Source organism: Sphaerulina musiva, assembly GCF_000320565.1.
Source record: "Sphaerulina musiva SO2202 unplaced genomic scaffold SEPMUscaffold_9, whole genome shotgun sequence".
NCBI lineage: Eukaryota > Fungi > Ascomycota > Dothideomycetes > Mycosphaerellales > Mycosphaerellaceae > Sphaerulina > Sphaerulina musiva.
Window position 1 is genome coordinate 1481734 of NW_016017391.1, and position 18031 is coordinate 1499764.

At 51.6% G+C, this 18031-nt stretch overlaps 5 protein-coding genes across 5 annotated transcripts; 3 read left to right on the forward strand and 2 right to left on the reverse strand.

Annotated features, from left to right (window-relative positions):
* Positions 1-2095: 2095 nt before the first annotated feature.
* SEPMUDRAFT_151221 (uncharacterized protein) lies at positions 2096-4281 on the forward strand. Its single transcript, XM_016906679.1, has 5 exons — positions 2096-2594; positions 2657-2868; positions 2923-3101; positions 3154-3745; positions 3799-4281. Exons 1-5 carry the CDS (start codon positions 2187-2189, stop codon positions 4070-4072), a joined length of 1665 nt encoding a protein of 554 aa, XP_016758349.1. The 5' UTR covers positions 2096-2186; the 3' UTR covers positions 4073-4281.
* Positions 4282-4699: 418 nt separating this feature from the next.
* SEPMUDRAFT_143962 (cytochrome P450) lies at positions 4700-6253 on the forward strand (the record flags this gene model as incomplete). The annotated part of the gene is made up of 1 exon (XM_016903061.1): positions 4700-6253. One exon carries the CDS (start codon positions 4700-4702, stop codon positions 6251-6253), a length of 1554 nt encoding a protein of 517 aa, XP_016758350.1.
* A 372-nt stretch (positions 6254-6625) lies between these two features.
* SEPMUDRAFT_151222 (WD40 repeat-like protein) lies at positions 6626-8295 on the reverse strand. Its single transcript, XM_016906680.1, has one exon. It carries the CDS (start codon positions 8235-8237, stop codon positions 6711-6713), a length of 1527 nt encoding a protein of 508 aa, XP_016758351.1. The 5' UTR covers positions 8238-8295; the 3' UTR covers positions 6626-6710.
* A 269-nt stretch (positions 8296-8564) lies between these two features.
* SEPMUDRAFT_71441 (uncharacterized protein) lies at positions 8565-14025 on the forward strand. Its single transcript, XM_016909939.1, has 3 exons — positions 8565-9002; positions 9127-9290; positions 9357-14025. The coding sequence occupies exons 1-3, from the start codon at positions 8946-8948 to the stop codon at positions 13723-13725; spliced, it is 4590 nt and encodes a 1529-aa protein (XP_016758352.1). The 5' UTR covers positions 8565-8945; the 3' UTR covers positions 13726-14025.
* A 155-nt stretch (positions 14026-14180) lies between these two features.
* Positions 14181-16244, reverse strand: SEPMUDRAFT_91415 (gamma-glutamyltransferase). The gene is made up of 4 exons (XM_016910554.1): positions 16152-16244; positions 15959-16002; positions 15862-15878; positions 14181-15775 (listed from the first exon to the last, which is right to left on the reverse strand). The coding sequence occupies exons 2-4, from the start codon at positions 15967-15969 to the stop codon at positions 14310-14312; spliced, it is 1494 nt and encodes a 497-aa protein (XP_016758353.1). The 5' UTR covers positions 15970-16002; positions 16152-16244; the 3' UTR covers positions 14181-14309.
* Between the last annotated feature and the right edge of the window lie 1787 nt (positions 16245-18031).

Sequence of the window (18031 nt, forward strand, 5' to 3'; positions counted from 1 at the left end):
ACCATGGCGAACAAAGATGAGACGAGGATGAAGATAGCGATGACATGAGNGTAAAGAGGAGAATGCGACGGCAGCAATGTGTGATGGCGATGATGTGTGATGACGACGACGATGGACGACGATGACGACGATGGACGACGACGACGACGACGACGGACGACGACGACGACGGACGACGACGACGACGGACGACGACGACGACGACGGACGACGACGACGACGATGGACGATGGACGACGACGACGACGATGGACGATGGACGACGACGACGATGGACGATGACGACGATGGACGACGACGACGATGGACGATGACGACGATGGAAAGACGACGAGACACCCCTCCAGGAACCTGCTGCGAACAGCAAGCGACTGATGGGGCGCTGACTGGCAGACACCAACAAAAAAAACAAATGATTCAGAGGCTCGAGAATGTTGCTCGAGAGGTGAGAGGATATCAGTACGTCCGGAGGACTCAGCTGCACCGTAACGAGTCTGCGTGGCAGACCCCATTGCACGACCCGGGGACTCTAACTATGCGGAGGCCCATAGTCAGGACATCCCAGGTGCGTCCTCCCGCGCCAGTTCTGTGAAGAACTTGCAGCTGCACAACGTACCGATAGTGCTTTGTGGGGAGAGGGGGACTGCAGGCGCGGGCAGCCAGGTGAACCTGGCCCTTAGAAAGAGGGGACGGTCACTCCATTTGTTCTTAGTCTTACCAAATGCAAAGGGTGCAGCTGTCCGGAGTGTCGTCGATCGGTCGAGCTTGGCCTTTCGTCGGCATGAAAAGAGGAAGTGGTGTGGAGGAAAGAGAAGAAGAAGAAGAGAACAGAATGAGAAGAGCTTTTTATGATCAGGGCCAAGCCAGCGGAAAGTCAGGAGGCCCTCTGCCGCTTCGGAGGTCGCGGACTCATGCGTACTGGTGCTCATGAACTATGAAGATGGCATCTGCGTTGTTTCCAGAGCCGCAGAGTGGGTGGGTGGACCGTTTATGTCTATGGTCTGGCGTTTGGCCAAAGTCAAACACCAACCGTTGGTTCGGAGCCTGCATCAAGGGTAAAGCTTCAGGAGAATTTTGCTTAACTGCAGCCTGCAACAATTCCAAAAACCCGCCCTGTCTCAGGCCATGACGCTGCGGATGAGTGTGAAGATATCTGCCATTGAGACTCAGTCCCGGTCACGCAAGCGAAGCCTCTTGATGAGGCACTCGGCTTTTGATTCCATCTAAGAATCGAGCTATAGGGGAGAGCCTCGAAATTTCAGACGGATACTGGTCGCATCCAATGCAACGACGAGCTGTCCAGAGCAGAATGCAGTTACAAGATGCTCATGCGAGCTTCCCACCGGTGTCAATCAGCCAGATCACACGGATGATGCTTACGTCGTCGAAGCTTTGGAACGCTCAACCCTGTGAGCTCCGACGTGAGCCGGCCATAAACAACAGATATAATATGCGTTTCTCTGGCTCGCCCCGCAGCTGATGCAGTGTACGCGGCGGCGGCGGTGGTTGGGCCGGGACTCATGCTAGAAACGCGGATCGTGATCATGCGAAGAATTCGGTGCAAGCGACGAGGCACGGGAACGTGCAATTCAGGCCCACCCAGCATCCATGGATACTTTATACTTCATCGTCATGGCCAAACAGTCGTCAACACAAGCACTTCCCAATTGGTAACTTCAGCATCAGCAGGTGAATCCTGCAGGCGTTTACCCTTAGGCCCATAGCGAAGACCACTTGATCTCATTACTCATCGGAGTTCTCAGGATAATTGCGCGATGGGCAGTCGAAGTATTTCACAATGCTGGACGGACTAAAATATGTCTGCTGATCCAAAGTTGAACACAATACCCGGATTTTGCTTCACCAACTTCATAGACATCGAACACCGCTAGACGCAGACGACGTCTTTCGCCAAGAATAGCACATACTATATGGAGTAAGGTGGGATTGAACCAAACCAGGGTGGACTACGGGCCGCCCCGTCATCTAAACCTCCGATACCCTGGGTCCAAGAAACATGTTCCACTACCTTATATAAAAACATACCTAGAAATCGATGAAAAATGCCACTGCAAGCGCCCGGCTCCCTCCAGAACCCATCTAAGCATCTCGGAATCGTGTTGTTTTGGATGAAATAATAAGACACGCACTTCGAATGCTCCGGGTTGTGCACTTACGATAGCGATATGGCTGGCTTCCACATTGCACCACGCTTGTCGAGATGCCGCTCTCGAATTCTTCCCGGCTTTCTGCAAAGACTGTTTCATTGCCCAGAAGGCCCGTTGCAACCATTGGAAGGTCCTGACTACGAAGAATTCTACCGCTATACCAGCGGTCGCTGGCTCTGGGACGAGGAAGCTCGCCTCCAAGAACGATACAAGAAGTTCAATGTACCAGGCTTAAAACACCTCGCGGTGAAAGCCAGTGGTGCACAGTCATGTCTCAGCATCACGAAGCTCGCTGAGGGAGGCTTCAATAAGGTCTTCCGGCTTGCAATGGACAATGGCTCCGTGGTGATTGCAAGGATTCCGTTTCCTAACATTGGCTCGGCGGCATCTCAAGTGATTGCATCGGAAGTCGCTACCATGAATTTTGTGAGATCCGACCCCAGGTCACCAGTCAGTCTTAGTATACATCGCTAATCACGTTGGAAAAGGTCCAGAATGTCATCGGCATTCCAGTGCCGAAGGTTCTGGACTGGGATGATGGAATCTCCAATAGTGCAGAATCTGAGTACATCTTGATGGAAGAAGCGAAGGGTACACGACTAGATGAGCTGTGGACTGACATGAGAATTGATGATAAGTGGAAGATCGTCGCTGAAGTGGTGGCGATGCAGAAGAAATTGCAGTCTGCAATCTTTTCAAGGTTAGCATTGAGCTCCGTTGACTCCTATATCCACCGCTGACGGCGTCGATATAGATGTGGCAACCTCTACTTCAAGTCGGATGCTATAGAAGGCTGTCTGGACATTGAACTTACTGGCCAATTGTCAGATGCGGCCAGGGCATACGCAGAAGAGCGATTTGCAATTGGGCCTGCCGCTGAACAGTCGTTTTGGCAACCAGAATTAGCATCAGCTCTTTTTGATCGCGGACCTTGTGAGACTACACCCAGTGCTGACGAAGCACAATCGCTTATCTGATCCTCTAGGGCCTGACGCGCAAACTTACCTTCGTGCCCTTTCGCAAAGGGAGCGATCAAAGACGACCTCAGCGAAAATCACTCAAGCCTCTGATGGAGATCCTCTTCACCTCTTAGACTCCTCTGAAGCTCGTCTTGAACTCCTCGACAAGTTCGATGCAGTCATTCCTTACATTCCACCAAACGACCCTAGCTTAGATGTGGCTACACTGTCCCATTGGGATTTGCGAACTCCAAACATCTTTGTCAATAACGGGCAAATCACATCCGTGATTGACTGGCAGGACTGCTGGGTGGGACCGCTTTTCATGCAGGAAAGACGCCCCCAGCTTGTTGAATACTATGGGGAGATGATGTTGCGGCTGCCCGACTACTACGAAGGAATGGAAGACAAGCAAGAAAAAGCAAAGGTAACTGACAAAGTCGAAAGATCGTTATTGTATTGGTACTATACCCGAAAGACCACAACCGACAATCCGACTCTTCTGAGACTGTTCGATTTACCCTTGGCGCGCACACGAAGAGAGTTGGTACTTTTTGCTTCAGATGTCTGGGAAGGGGAGACGATTCCCTTGCGAGAGTTGTTATACAAGCTGCAACAGTAAGTTCTTGCTTCTCCCGAAACTTGACGTCTCTGCTAACCATTACCGTCAGACACTGGGAAGAGCTACAAACGGGAGTTCCATGTCCTATCCGGTTCAGTAGCGAGGAAATTGACGCACATGACCGTGTCTCAGCTGACTGGAACAAAAAGGCCGACTTCTGGACGTCGTTGGAAGGATTTGTGGGCCGAGACGGGTATACTGCGAATGAAGACTATGACAGAGGTCGCACGTTCTTTCAAGAATTGCTGGAGGAAGGTCTGCCTCACTTGAGTCGCAGCGAGCAGGAAGAGTTTGCAGAATTGGTTCCGTGGGCGAAGAAGTAATCGGATTGAGGCTGCGCGCGAGAGACAGCCTCGGCGTGAATTTGTACTGTTGACGATTTCTCAGCGCAGGAATGGTTTGAGGCATGCTGATGTCTGGACGATAGCCTGGATATACAATGTTGCCCTACAAGCACCTGGTAACTCGTTATAGCATATTATCAAGTTTATGTGTTTCAATGTCAGATTCACACGCTATATACAGCTAAAGCGCTTCAACATATTTTCGTCTCTGCTAATAGTATTGTTAATATTCTCAACAAATATCGTCTCGAGTAAGAATTAAGGTATATCCTGTAGAATAGTATCTATTAATATAAGATAAGTATATAAGGTAGATATATTGACTTTATTCCATTAGGGGAAATGTCAAGTCCTACTTAATAGCTGCTACTAGCTAGAGCGGCATAAAATTGCTGATCAATACCTCGTAATCGACCAGGCGGTCCTGGCCTATCTTGCCACAACGCCGCATTTTCTCTTGCCCTAACTTATTGCCTACATACTACGACTACACATGTGACATTCGGCACAACTGCCTCCCTTTCACTCACTTACCCAGACCTACCCAAGATCATGTTCACCCCGAGCTTTGAGGACGGCCCATTCCCCGGGACATCGATCCCGATAATGGTATTGCTGTTCACTGCCTTGCCTCTGGCTTACTATGTCTTCTACAGAACATACAGCGACCCCCTCTCACCCATTCCCGGGCCACTCATATGTCGGCTGACCCCCCTATGGAGCTGGTACCATTCATTCATCGGCGACGAATCTCGCCAGATTCACGCTTTACACGAGAAATATGGCCCTGTCGTGAGAATCGGCCCCCACGAAGTCATTTTCGCAGAAGGAGAGGCTTTGGCACCTATTTACTCCGAAAAGGGAGGTTTTCTCAAGGCCCCGGCGTACGCCAATTTCGACTCCGAAGGCCACAAGACTATCTTCAGTGACCTAGATCCTGTGCATCGCGCCCAGAGAAGTAAAGCCGTCATGCCGCTTTTCAGCACGGCAGCGCTTCGGTCTCGAAGTCATGTACTTGAAAGCTGTATCGATCAATTCATTCAACGTCTTCGTCGAGAAATTGCCATAGCACGCGAGACCGCTGAGAAGACTGGTGGGAAAGCGGCTCCCGTGGACGTTCTCAATCTCTCGAGGAGTTTCGCTCTCGATGCAGTTTCGTCTTATCTCTTTGGCAAATCCTACAATGGATGCAGCGAGGATACGGCGTCTACACCGCTCTCGGCATCGGCATACGTGGATGATATTGTCTCCATTGGACGATTTTTTTTCCTGCCGCCATACCTCTTCGTTCCTGTTTTTGCACTGTATCAAAAACTTTTCCCGCCTACCGAGGAAGAAAAGTTGAGTGCGGAGAGAGTTTCGAATTTTACCAAACCGTTGATTAAACTGCCTACTTCACCTCTTCGTCCAAAAGAGGAGGAAAGAGAAAAAGAAGAAGAGGGTGGATTCCAGTCCTATCAAACCCGCCTCCTCACCACCGCACGCATCAGCCCCGAAGAAACCGAGATTCAAATGAAAGACGTCATTTTCGCAGGCACCGATACCACGGGAATGAATCTGAGCATGATTATATGGAATTTATGCAAACATCCCGACATTTACGCCAAACTTCAACAAGAAGTCTCTGAAGCAGCAGCAACAACATCATCATCATCATCATCTTCCTCTGAAGAACAAAATCTCCCCTATCTAGAAGCAATCGTCAAAGAAACCCTCCGCACATCAATGGCCAATCCCACCCGATTCCCACGTATAGTTCCCCCTCAAGGCTGGACTTATACTTCTCCCTCCTCCTCCTCCTCCTCCTCACCCACAACCAAAACATACTTCCTCCCCCCCGGCACCCAAGTCTCCCTGCAACCCTGGACTCTCCATTCCAACCCCATAATTTTCCCTGATCCGCAAGACTTCAATCCTCAACGCTGGCTTTCTTCTTCTCCAACAAAAGAAAAAATGTCTCGCGATTGGATCCCTTTTGGTTTGGGACCGAGACAGTGTATAGCGAGAAATTTGGCGATGAGAGAATTGGTTTTGGCGACGAAGGCTTTGGCGGTTAGTGGGGTTTTGGAGGGGGCGAGAGTGGTGGGGGAGAAGGTGGAGGTTGTGGAGTGGTTTAATGCGAGAGTGAAGGGGGGGAGGGTGGAGGTTTTTTGGGAGTGAGTAGGTTGGATTTGTTGGGTTGTGGGGGTGATGGGAGTGATGAGGTGATGGGAGTGATGGGGTGATGATGATGATGATGATGATAAAGATGATAAAGATGATGATGATTGATGATTGATGATAGATTCGTAAAAGTAAAACGACGAGTGGCGGGCGCATTTCATGAGCTGGAGAGGAGGTTTTGATCATACTGTACCTACATGTACCTGTAGGTATTGATTTATACGATGCCTCGACATCTGTGACATGCGTTAGCGACAACAGACGGCATCAATCCAGACGACTGAAACTGTTAGCAAAGTCATCTTGCATACTTGTACCTTGTCTTCAGAACGAAATGATGTACGGCAAACGGTAAACGGTAAAAGACATCTCTCTCCAAATCATTTTAAATGCACGTTCTAGTCTTACACTGCTTCCCCATAGGTTCGCGTGACTTGTGGTGGTGGTGGTGGCCTCAGTCACTATCGCTATCACCATCTTCCGAACCTCTTTCCGCCCCGCCATTCGATTCAGCCTCCGCCACGTCTTCAGCCGCATCTTCCATGCCATCTTGGGCTTTCCCGTCGAGTAAGAAGGCCCCCAGACAGGTCACTCGGTCACCAGTCTCGTGGCTGGCAATCAGGGCTCCGACTTGTCTTGTCGTACTTTCCGATTCCGCGCCGTTTCCCAAGTCGGAGGACTGCACTGACCATAGACGAATTGCTCCATCGCTGCCAGCTGTGACGAAGAGGGAGGATCCTGGTAAGTCCAGTATCTCAAAGTCCTTGATACGTCCCGAGACTCCAGCTGCTTCGCCGCCTAGTTGCGCAACACAGACCAGTTGGGGAAGCTGTTTGGTGCCTTCCGATATCTCGCCACCAGATTGGATATCGTAAAAGAGTATCCTGCCATCTTCGGTAGATAACGCCAGCAGACTCGTCTTCTCTGATAGAGACATGAAGCGCATCTGATGAATCTTTGTCGGACGATCCGGCTTAATCACCGCCTTCGGCTTCGAGTTGATGCCGAAGAGTGCTGCACCACGTTCAAATCCCACGACATAATTCTCGCCAGCAGCATCCCAGATGACTCTCCTGCCCTCACCGCTGGAGAATTTGCTTTCACCCACTTGCTTCAGCAGGTCGACTTCAAAATTCAGCACGCCAGCCTTCTTCCCTGTCGTCAAGTTCCAGAGCCTCAAGGACTTTTCGCCTCGGCCCACACTCAACATAAGCTTCTGGCTCGGATGGATGGCAAAGTCGTTGACTCCAGCAGGAATCTCTCCTGGCGCGGCTGTATCTCCCGAAGGTCGGCCTTGCGGTTTCGGTACAGGAGCTTTCATGGAACCCAACATGGTCCAGTCTCGAGTTCGGGAGATTGCTATGGTGGAATCTTCTGCGGAGCTGAAGAGTTTCGACTTGATGGGGAATTGAAGTTTGGTGATGGCGCGATCATGGTGCACCAGACTGCCCAATGACTTATTCCTGGGGTTTTCCGCTGCAGCGACTCCGGAGAGGGAGGGTAGGTTGGGTCTTGCACCTGGAGGCGGTGGTGCAGTGGATAAGGTGTAGACATTGATGCGTTCATCTGAGGAACCGGTGGCCAGGAGGCGCTTGTCGGCATCTTCCGAGGGAGAGATGGCCAGACATCGAATAGCTGAGGCATGGGCAGCAAAGAGGAAGGTGTCTGAAATGGAGACTTTTTCGTCTTGGGATGCGGACTTCAGAGCTGATTGCGGTATTCTTGCCTGGAAGCCGTGTAATACACGCTCGTAGGATCCCGTCACGATCTGTATATAGACGGGGTGTTGCGAGGTCGCTGCTCCGTCGCTGGTGGTAGTATTCGTCGCGGCGGAAGAGGCTTTTTTGCTGCTGCTGCTCTTTTGAGGGTCAAATTTGGTGGTAGCCGAACTATTTTTCGGCTGTGACAGCGCAGCCTTTTTGACGGGTTTCTGCTGGCTGACCACCTCGACACGTTTGCGCTTTCCGCTGACAGCAGCCATGATGAACGACGGGAGCACGTCCAGTCGGCGGGAGGGTGATGGCAGAAGAGGTATTACCGTATTAGCAGTGTGCAAATAATCAGGGTATTCAGGTATACCTAGGTAGGTGGGATAAATTACAATAACTGCATTGAGAATTTTGAGAATCGGAAAGGGTGGGCCGAAAGCCAGGCAGAAGCAGAGAGGCGGGTTGGCGGGCAGGCAGACGCAAGGCAGACAGGCAGGAACAGGCAAGAACCCTAAGAAGTTAAAGCAGCAGGTGCAAAAATAAGAAAATAAGAGAAATGCAATCATCAATCATCACCTAATCATCATCCAAACCGGAACCTGAGTACATTACCTTAGGTACACGCCTGAGCCTGAGCCTGAGGTCTCTGAACAAGCAAACGCAACTTCAACCGCGGGACCTTTCCAGACTTTCCACCCAGAACCGCACACTGCACACTGCACACTACCTCCCACGCCCGCACTGCACCCTAACCTCGTCGTTGCACACTGCTACTGCCACTGCCACCACCACCACCATACCACTACTTACTGAGTGACCACTTGCCTCCACCACCACCACCAACTCGTCTTTGTTTTACCAACTTCTTCTTTTCCTTCTTTCTCTTCTTCTCCCCCTCCTCCTCCTCCTCTATTCCCGCGCGAGACGCTCGTCTGAATTAATGCACGTCCGGTGCAGCGAGCGCATCGCTGTACGAGTTCATGTCCTCGGTCGACCAGCTTCGCCATGCTGCAACCACGGCGAAACAGGGCCAGTTAGTGAGTACAATTGCCCATATTCCCACCGCACCCTCATCACCGCATGCTGCCTAGTCTATGCCGGTGTGGGCGCGAATATCTGATGGAAATCGGGCGCGTGGTGATGCTGACCGTCGGGCGGTAGAAGTCGCTTGCGTCGTCGCATTCCGCTGAGCTACGCGCCCTGCTGGCCGTCTACAATACTATCCACGACAACACCGCCCTCCAATCGCTGCTGCACGCGACATTTGATGCAGATAAGATCACCGACGATGAGACTGCTTTTCTGCACCAAAATGACCTCTCCAGGTATGTTGACGCTCGTGTTGGGTAATATCGCGACCAGGCGGCCGGGGCTGACACGTGTATGCGAAGTGGCCGAGCCTTCGACGCGACGACGCAGCTGACCATTCGACCTTCTCCTGCTTCCACGCCGCCCCAGCAACTCCATGACGCTCCCATATCCCTACCAAAACCCCACAGTGTGACTGCTGGCCCCTCTGCCACCCGAAATGTAACGCCCACCGCTGTTGCGCCGCCTCTATCAGGCATTGTGTCGGCGAAAGCAGATGAGCATGCGCCTTCCATTCCAGACGACGCGACCGGAGCCCTGGAACCTCTGCCCAATCTCAACAAGGCTGCTGCTGCTGCTTCTTCTCACCATCCGGACCATCTGTCAGAAGACGTACGACCCATCGACATCGCCCCGCCATCACCGAAAGAAGCCGCCCAACTATCCGAACCGACACAGCAACTCGTGGACCAACAACTGCCATCGCAGCCTGCCAACATCGGCGGGATATTGCCGCCGCAGGAAGTGCAAGAGGAAAAGTTGCGTGAGCGCGAAGCCTCCGAGCACCATCGTCGGTCTGAGTCCGAGGCCAAGTCCACGTCGCGTCTTGCTGCTCCGCACACGGAAGTTGCTTCGTCTCCATCGTCGACCGTTGGTGCGCATTCTGCTGCAACGCCACAGCCTGCGCAGGAGTCGCCCGACACTTCACCAGACTCCGAGGCTGCCGTGGAAATACCCTCGGATCTACAGCCCACCGAGCAGCAGCTGCGCGAAACGGAACAGCACCATCGTTTGCTGGAAGCCAAGAAAGAGATTGCACGTCAGCAAGCACTGGGAGATGTCTCGACGCCTGATGATCAGTTAAAGTGGGAGGAACGTGCCGCTGCAGCCAGGGAGGCGACGGAGAGGGCTGCTCGTGAGGATGTTGGTGGACCAGAGCCTGATGCTCATACTTCGTCTCGCCAAACAGAAGCGCAGCAGGCCGTTGAGGAGATGGAAGACGGTCAACGTGTCGTTCAGCGAACAGAGCAGCAAAAAGAAGGTGCGGATCCCGTTGGGCAAGCTGCCGGTACCACTTCTATGACGCCGCCAGAGACGGCAGACGATGGCGATACTACTGCTGTAGCGCGTCGCGGAAAGCCTCACCTTTCGATGGACACCGTGAAGCAACAAACGAGCGCTCCCTCCAGTAGACGTACAACTCCTGTAGCGTCCGCGCCGCCTCGAATGACGACGCGAGTTTCATCTGGTGCAATACGACAAAAGTCCGTCTCTGAGATATTGGGACAGGATCGCGGGCGCTCACAGTCTATCGAAAGCACACCCGTAATTTATAAGGATATGCGTTCACCGGAGCTAACTTCACCTCTGATTCAACGAATCCCCCCCGAGCACAGCAATATGCCTGTGTTACCACCCCCACTTCGGGATTCCCCATTGACACAAGCAGCGCGGCAGTCACGTCTTTCAGGGACTGACCGAAACTTGGGAGACATTGAACTTGCCATGGACCAACTCGACAGCTTGAAGGGCGCCGCCGACGACCCCGAAAAGGACTATCTGGAGCCTTTGTTCAGAATACAGGCACATGAATCGCCCAATTCACGTACCAGAACTCTGCCGGAATTGATCAAGATGGTACCCAAAGCACTGTCTACGGAGGATCACTATACGTCAGTGCACGAACGTCTGGACTTTAAGATGCTGAAGAGGATCTATCAACTGCAGAACGCCAATAGATGGTCGCTTCGACAGATGGACAAGCAAAAGGAGCCCGACCAACCATGGACTCATCACGACCATATGATGGAGGAGATGAAATGGATGCGCAAGGACTTCAAGGCTGAGCGCCAGATGAAGAAGAGTGTATGTGCGTGGTTGGCGCAGAGGTGTGCCGACTGGTACCATGCCACTGCCAATGAACGTAAAGACATGCAAGTGAAGTTGAACACGAAGAACTCAGGCTCCCACGAAGAGGACCCCGTGCCTGATCTTGACGCGGGAGATTCTGCACCCGAGGACGATGTGAGTCCACCCACGCCTCGAGAGGGCTCCCCTCTTCCCACGACGGTGGTAGTACCCCTCGAGCTCGCGGAGGCGGTGGACGAATTGCGCAAGGCGGGAAAGCTTTCGAAAGCTCTAGCTGCGTTGCCACAGGCGGGTGCATTGCGGCACACCCCCAGACATCGCGTCGAGCCCTGTACAGCTGTGTCCCGATATGTCGAGGGGAAAGTGCTCCCTGCCGTACCTCGACCTTCACAAAAGCGGAGTCGCTACGACTACGCTGACGAAGAAGAGATTCTGGAGGCGAACCCGCGCAGAAAGAGATTGCGCGCAGCAGCGCAGCCTGAGCAAGAAGGCGCAGATTGTGCTCTCTTTGACCCTATTCACAGGCCGATTCGTGATCGCCTACATTCCAATAATGCCTTCAGACCGCCATCGGAATTCCTGATGCCGAATACCGCTTTCTATGAATATCGTTCAGGCTCACAATGGGTATGGGAAGACGACCAGAAACTTCGCAAGCTTGCCAAAGACTACTCCTTCAACTGGTCTCTCATAGCGGACGAGATGACAACGGCTACTCGATACAAGAGCGCAGTCGAAAGACGTACGCCCTGGGAGTGCTTTGAGCGATGGGTCGATCTGGAATCATTGCCTACCGACATGCGCAAGACGGTGTACTTCAAGACCTGGTATGGCAGACTCGAACAGGCTCAACAGTCCTCGGAGCGGCGCTATCAGCAGCAAGTGCAAGTCATTCAACAACAGGCTGCGCAGAATGGTACACCGTGCAACGTACCCATGCGCCGCAAGACCACGCCGACTCGAGTAGAGAAGCGCCGTTCAACAAGATACTTGTGGATGGTCGACGGGTTCCGGAAATTGGCCAAGAAGCGCGAAACTACAAGATTCAAACAAGCGGAGACTGCTCGTGCCGCCGCTCAACGCAAGTCACAAAACGACGCCAATCCACCCGTTCGCCAGGTCAAGATGACTCCGCAAGAGTTTAGCAAAAAGCGTGCGGATCGAGACGCCGCTCAAGCCGAGCAAGCCCGACAGGCACGCGCAAAGATGATTGAGGTGCACAGACAGCAAATGGCAGCAGCTCGTGCCGCCGCGCAAATGCAGATTGCTGGTGGTCCACAATCTATGGCCCCTGGCCATGCACGTGCGCCGGGGGCCAACATGCCTGCTCAGCAAGCTCAGATGCAAGCCAATGGGCAGCAGGTTCCCAATATGAATGCACAAATGGCAGCGTCGCAGCAAGGCCGTGCAGGTTTACAGTTGTCGAATAGAAATGGACATCATCTGGCGCCTCCGCAGATGAACGGGCCGGGTGTGCCGCAAGCACAAATGCAGCCGCGAGCTCCCCAGATGACACAGCACACCAATATGCAAGCGCAGCCTAACGGCCAGCAGAGAAGTGCTCAATATTCTGGCCAACAGTATCCGGTAGTGGGCAACAACACCAACAACAACACGGCGCCAAACCAACAAGTCAGTGGCATGACTACACAGCAACAGCTTGCAGAGAACCATGCTCTCCTGGCAGCCTTTCGACAACAACAGCAGCATCAACAACAACAGCAGCAGCAGCAGCAGCAACAACAACAACAACAACAGCAAGGCAGCATGACTCACAACACGAATCAGCAGATCAACGGGTCTCCGAGCATGCCACCGCCTCCGACGCCGCAGGGCGCGCCGCAGAAGCTGTCGTCAGGCCACACTCCACAGATCTATGCTGTCACAAATCAAGTCCGGGCGGCGAATCCATCATTGTCGGATGAGCAGGTGAATGTGCTAGCCATTCAGCAACTGGCCAAACAGACTGGACAACAAGCCAGTACACAAGCCAGACAGATTGCTATGAATGCCGCCTCTGGCATACCGGCTCAGGCACAAAACGGTGTGTCCGCGCAGGCATACTCCCAAAAGCAAGGATCGTACAATCAGCGCTCGATGACGAACGGCACCAATGGCTCCAATGGGGTGAACGGGATGTACTCGCAAATGAATGGTAGCGCCAATGGACAACAGCAAGGAGGTTCTGGCATCAACCCTCAAAGCAACCCGGCTTCAAGCCAGGCGCAGGAAGACTATCGCGCGCAGCTGATGAGGAATCAACAGCGACAAATGCCCCAAATGCGGCAGATGCAAAGCCCAAACACCAATCAAGCACAGCTGTACAGTAGTCCCGTCGCTGCCCACGCGAGCCCACACATTGCCGCTGTCTCTCCCGGACAGTCTCCCTATCAAAACGTCAATCAGATGTCACAGGTCGCCGCAGCTAATGGACAACGACCTTCCTCGCGCTCCAACACGCCGCAAATGCAACGGCTGAGCTCCTCGGGAAGTGTCAACACTCTTGGAAATGGCGGCAGCCCCGGGGCGATGGGAATCGCGCAGAACAGCCCGCGAAGCTTGCCTGCGTCCATGGCTCAATAGAATGCAGCCCGGCGCCAGGTGGCCTTGCGTGGGGAAAGGGCTCGAGAGGTGCATGCTTTGGGGTTGTCCTAGGCTCTTGCGACAATGGTGAGCTTTGACTTGCATGTTTGCGTTTGCACTCGATACACATGGGGCAGCGCTGCTGAGAAGGAGCATCTGCCGAGAGTTTTTGCTTCCTGAATGATCGAAATCGAATCATATTCACAAATACACATCGTGACTGTTTGTTTCAGCTTTCATATAGCATGGGCATACTGATGACTGCTGCAGGATATTCTGATTGATATCAAGTGCTCTCCCAATGCGGCCGGGTTGGCACATATTCGTCTGCTCATCAAGGACGAATTAGGAGGTATCAGCCAATGCGAGGCTACGTGAGCCTAGAACGACTTTTTTCGTTGCATGTTCGCATCGGCTGTCGTTGAAGCTGGTGGATAGATATGGTAGGTAAAAAGGCCGTATCTCCTCTTCTTCTATTCATGTCTGTCTACTTTTGTCATGAATGGTGTTCGTAGAACACGTCTCTATGTATGTGCACACATGCATTCCCTCTCTCTCTGATGTCGTTTTCAAGTCACATGTCCTCACACAGCAACTCCTGCACTATCCACCTGTCTCGGATCACCAGCAGCCTCAAACGTCCCATTCGCCAACCTCCTGACCTGATGCGAGGCACTCTGTCCCGGCGCCACCCAAGTCACATTATGCCCCAAACTCTGCAAATACGCCACCGTAGAATTATCATACGCATACTCAAACGACACCTGATTCGGCACCAACTGATCATGCAAACGCGGTTTCGCCAACGCCTCCGCCGCCGTGAGATTCCGATCCAACACATTCCACAACTGTTGCACCGTCGAAGTAATTATCCTCGAACCCCCCGCCGCCGAGGTCAAGAAATATAATGTCCCATTCGCGTGTTCGACTATCGTTGGTGTGATACTCGACAAGGGACGTTTACCCGGTCGGATGTAATTTGATGGACTGGGGATGTAGCCGAAAGCATTACTGGACCCCGGGACGGAGAAGTCGTTCATTTCGTTATTTGCGATAATTCCAGTTTCGGGAATCAGGACTTTGGAGCCGAAGAGGAGGTTGATGGTGGTCGTGAGTGCAATTGCCATTCCATTTTTGTCCGCGGCAGTAATCGCTGACGTCCCTGGAGTTTCCAACGATTCGAACCCCGAAGGGTCATAATCCGAGACATTCAGCGTGCGGCGAGGATTAATTTTGGAACGCACCGCTGAGACCGTTTCGGGGGAGAGCATATCTTGTTCATATTCTTCTAGTCCGGGCACGAAAGAGGGATCTCCGAGATTACTGCGTTGGCCATAGGCGAAACGCAGGGCTTCGTCGAAGAGATGGGTGCTTTGGTTGGTGGTGCTGGACCAGCCGATGGAAGGGTATCCTTCGAGAATTTTCATCGCGGACATGGCTACTGTGCCGCTGGAAGGTGCACTACAGCTGTGAATGTGGAAGTTGCGATAACTGATTGCTGCGGGTTTGCGGATTGCGATTTTGTAATCTGCTAAATCCGAAAGTGTCATGTTGCCTCCTGTGGCTCGAATGTGATTAATCCATGTAGATGCCAGAGGTCCTGTATAAAACGCATCCGCGCCGAGAGCGGCAATAGTTTCCAAAGTCGCCGCATATCGTTTCCGTGTAATGCGATCTCCGAGACCCAATCGAGTTCCATTGGGAGCGAAATCAATCGCCCAATTGGGATCTTCGACCAAAAAATTCCCTACAACAGAGGCATTGGTGTAGGAGGCGGAATTCATATATCGTACTAAATCTGCTCCGATAATCCAGCCTTCTCGCGCCACGCGCGCCGCGGGCAGGACGACGCTGGACCAAGGTAAAACTCCGTAGTTTTCGTGCAAGTGTTGGAGCCCGCGGAGTTCGCCGGGCACGCCGCTGGCGAGGCCGCCGTAGAGACTGGGGTCGGTGTTGTTGGTGTACATTTCTTGGTAAGCGGCCGCTGGTGCGGTTTCGCGGAAGTCGATGAAGGAGTAGGTTCCGTTGGGGGCGCGGATGAGCATGAAACCTGTGTTTTTTGGATGTTAGGATATATGTCCATGATCGTCTATATGGTGGTAATTTTGAGATAGAGAGAGATGAATGGAGACGAACCTCCGCCTCCTATGCCACTGTTTTTGGAGAAAAGTGGTCAGTCCAGTCTGTTTCTCGCATCTTTGCAAAGCTGAATGAGGTAATAATCATAACTTACCTATGATGCATCCCAATCACTCCCACACACAAAACCGTAGCAACCTATTCAACAACAGAAGATGTCAGCATTCATCTTCTTTCTACCCCTCTTCCCACCCTCCCTCCCTCCCTCCCCTCCTCTCCCCCAACCACCCAAAAAAAAAAGAAAAAAAAAGAGAAAAAAAGAGAGAAAAAAAAAAGAAAAATCTCACAGTAGCATCAGCAGCATTCCCTCCCTGCTTCAAAATATCACCTCCAATATTCGAACAAATTTCCGACTGACTAGCCACAGCACCCAATTTATTCCCTTCCGGATCCGAAATCAGCGTATTATTTGGTGCATGATTGGCATGTTGCGAGTAATCATCCCAAGAGGGAACAGCTCTCGAGACTTGCGAGAGCAAGAAGGTGGGAAAAAGGACGAAACTGTGGACTTTCATGCTGAGGGATGATGAGAGAAGGAGAAGTGTGGTCAAGAGAGAGAGGGGGGGAGGGAGATGATTCTTCTTGTTCTTTTTGCAGAAAAATGCCATTCGGAGGAGGAGGATGAGGAGGAGGGAGGCTACTACTTGTATACTTGTAGAGATGTGTGTGTTTCCTAGGATAGCGTAGTTAGTCAAGTTAGTCAAGTTAGTTTAAAGCGGAGCGGGAAGATCTTCTCAGGCTCCAGCAGTGTCAACACTCACACATCTACTTTAGTACTTCCGTACATGTACCTTACCTTAGGTTACTTATTAGGTATACCATCATCGTCATCATATCACGGGATATTTCTCGGAATTGTCCATTTTCTGATTTCTCCCGTTGCTTACCGAATGCCGGTTACCGAGAGATGCATAGGTACAAGTGTAGATAGATATGTACCTGTAGATAGGGATAGGTAAATGGAGAGATAGGCCACCCACAGCAAGGAACTTCCCTCTTAGACTAATCCATAGACTGACTAGTGCAGAAATCGCCGAAGCAAGGTTACACGATGGATCATGGCGTCTTTTCGGTTGGGTTTTTGTGTAATCGGTAATGATGATTATCCATTCATTCAGCGGATGGAGTGAAGGTGCTACTAAGGTTAGTTTGTTTGTTAGTCTAGGCTAGGCTACTAGGTGAAGAGGAAGAAGAAGAGGAAGAAGAGGAAGAAGAAGAAGAAGAAGAAGAAGAAGAAGAAGAAGAAGAAGAAGAAGAAGAAGAAGAAGAAGAAGAAGAAGAAGAAGAAGAAGAAGAAGAAGAAGAAGAAGAAGAAGAAGAAGAAGAAGAAGAAGAAGAAGAAGAAGAAGAAGAAGAAGAAGAAGAAGAGAAGGACACCAATAGTAAGAAGTGATTGAACAAGGTGCTGAGTCTGCTGACCGCGAATGATCACCATCATGTACCTCCAGTTCCCCGACAATCTTCTGATTCTTCTCGTCTTCTTCTGGTATGTAATAATGTATACTGATGCTTCCTTCGGGCCGATGATTGAATTGGGTCCTGTTGATCAGACCAAGGATGTTAAGGTCAGGTCAGGTAAAAGAAAAGGAAACATCACTCATACCTAGGTACCTGAGGTAGGTCGGTATTAGTGTTCCAAGTAGCCAAGCAAAGAAACACGTCGTCGCGTACAGGCTAAAAGGCCCCCTTGTAGCAGACAAGACCATTGACCCATCTTCATCCCGGGAAACTGTGGTGTCATGTTTCTCCTACAAGTACTTGTCTCTCTACATCTATTCATCGTTTTTGTGATTATTATGCCGTGGAGTACGCCAAGTATATACTATAGTAGACGGCCTCCTTGACCATTTTCCCGACTTTGGCCTCATTTCTGTTGAACCTAGCATGTCCATTTTGTCATACTTGAGGTGTTTGTATACTTTTCCAGTCCCCAAGGGGAAACATCAACCTCTGCACTCCTCGCTAGCGTATATTTCCATCACAGGTATGTGATCAAGACAGGTGCAATCACCCTTCTTCTTCTACCTCTATGCCCTTCGAAGAGTAAGGTAGATAGGACTGTGATGAGGGAGAGAGAGAGAGAGAGAGAGAGAGAGAGAGAGAGAGAGAGAGAGAGAGAGAGAGAGAGAGAGAGAAGAAGAGAGAGAGAGAGAGAGAGAGAGAGAGA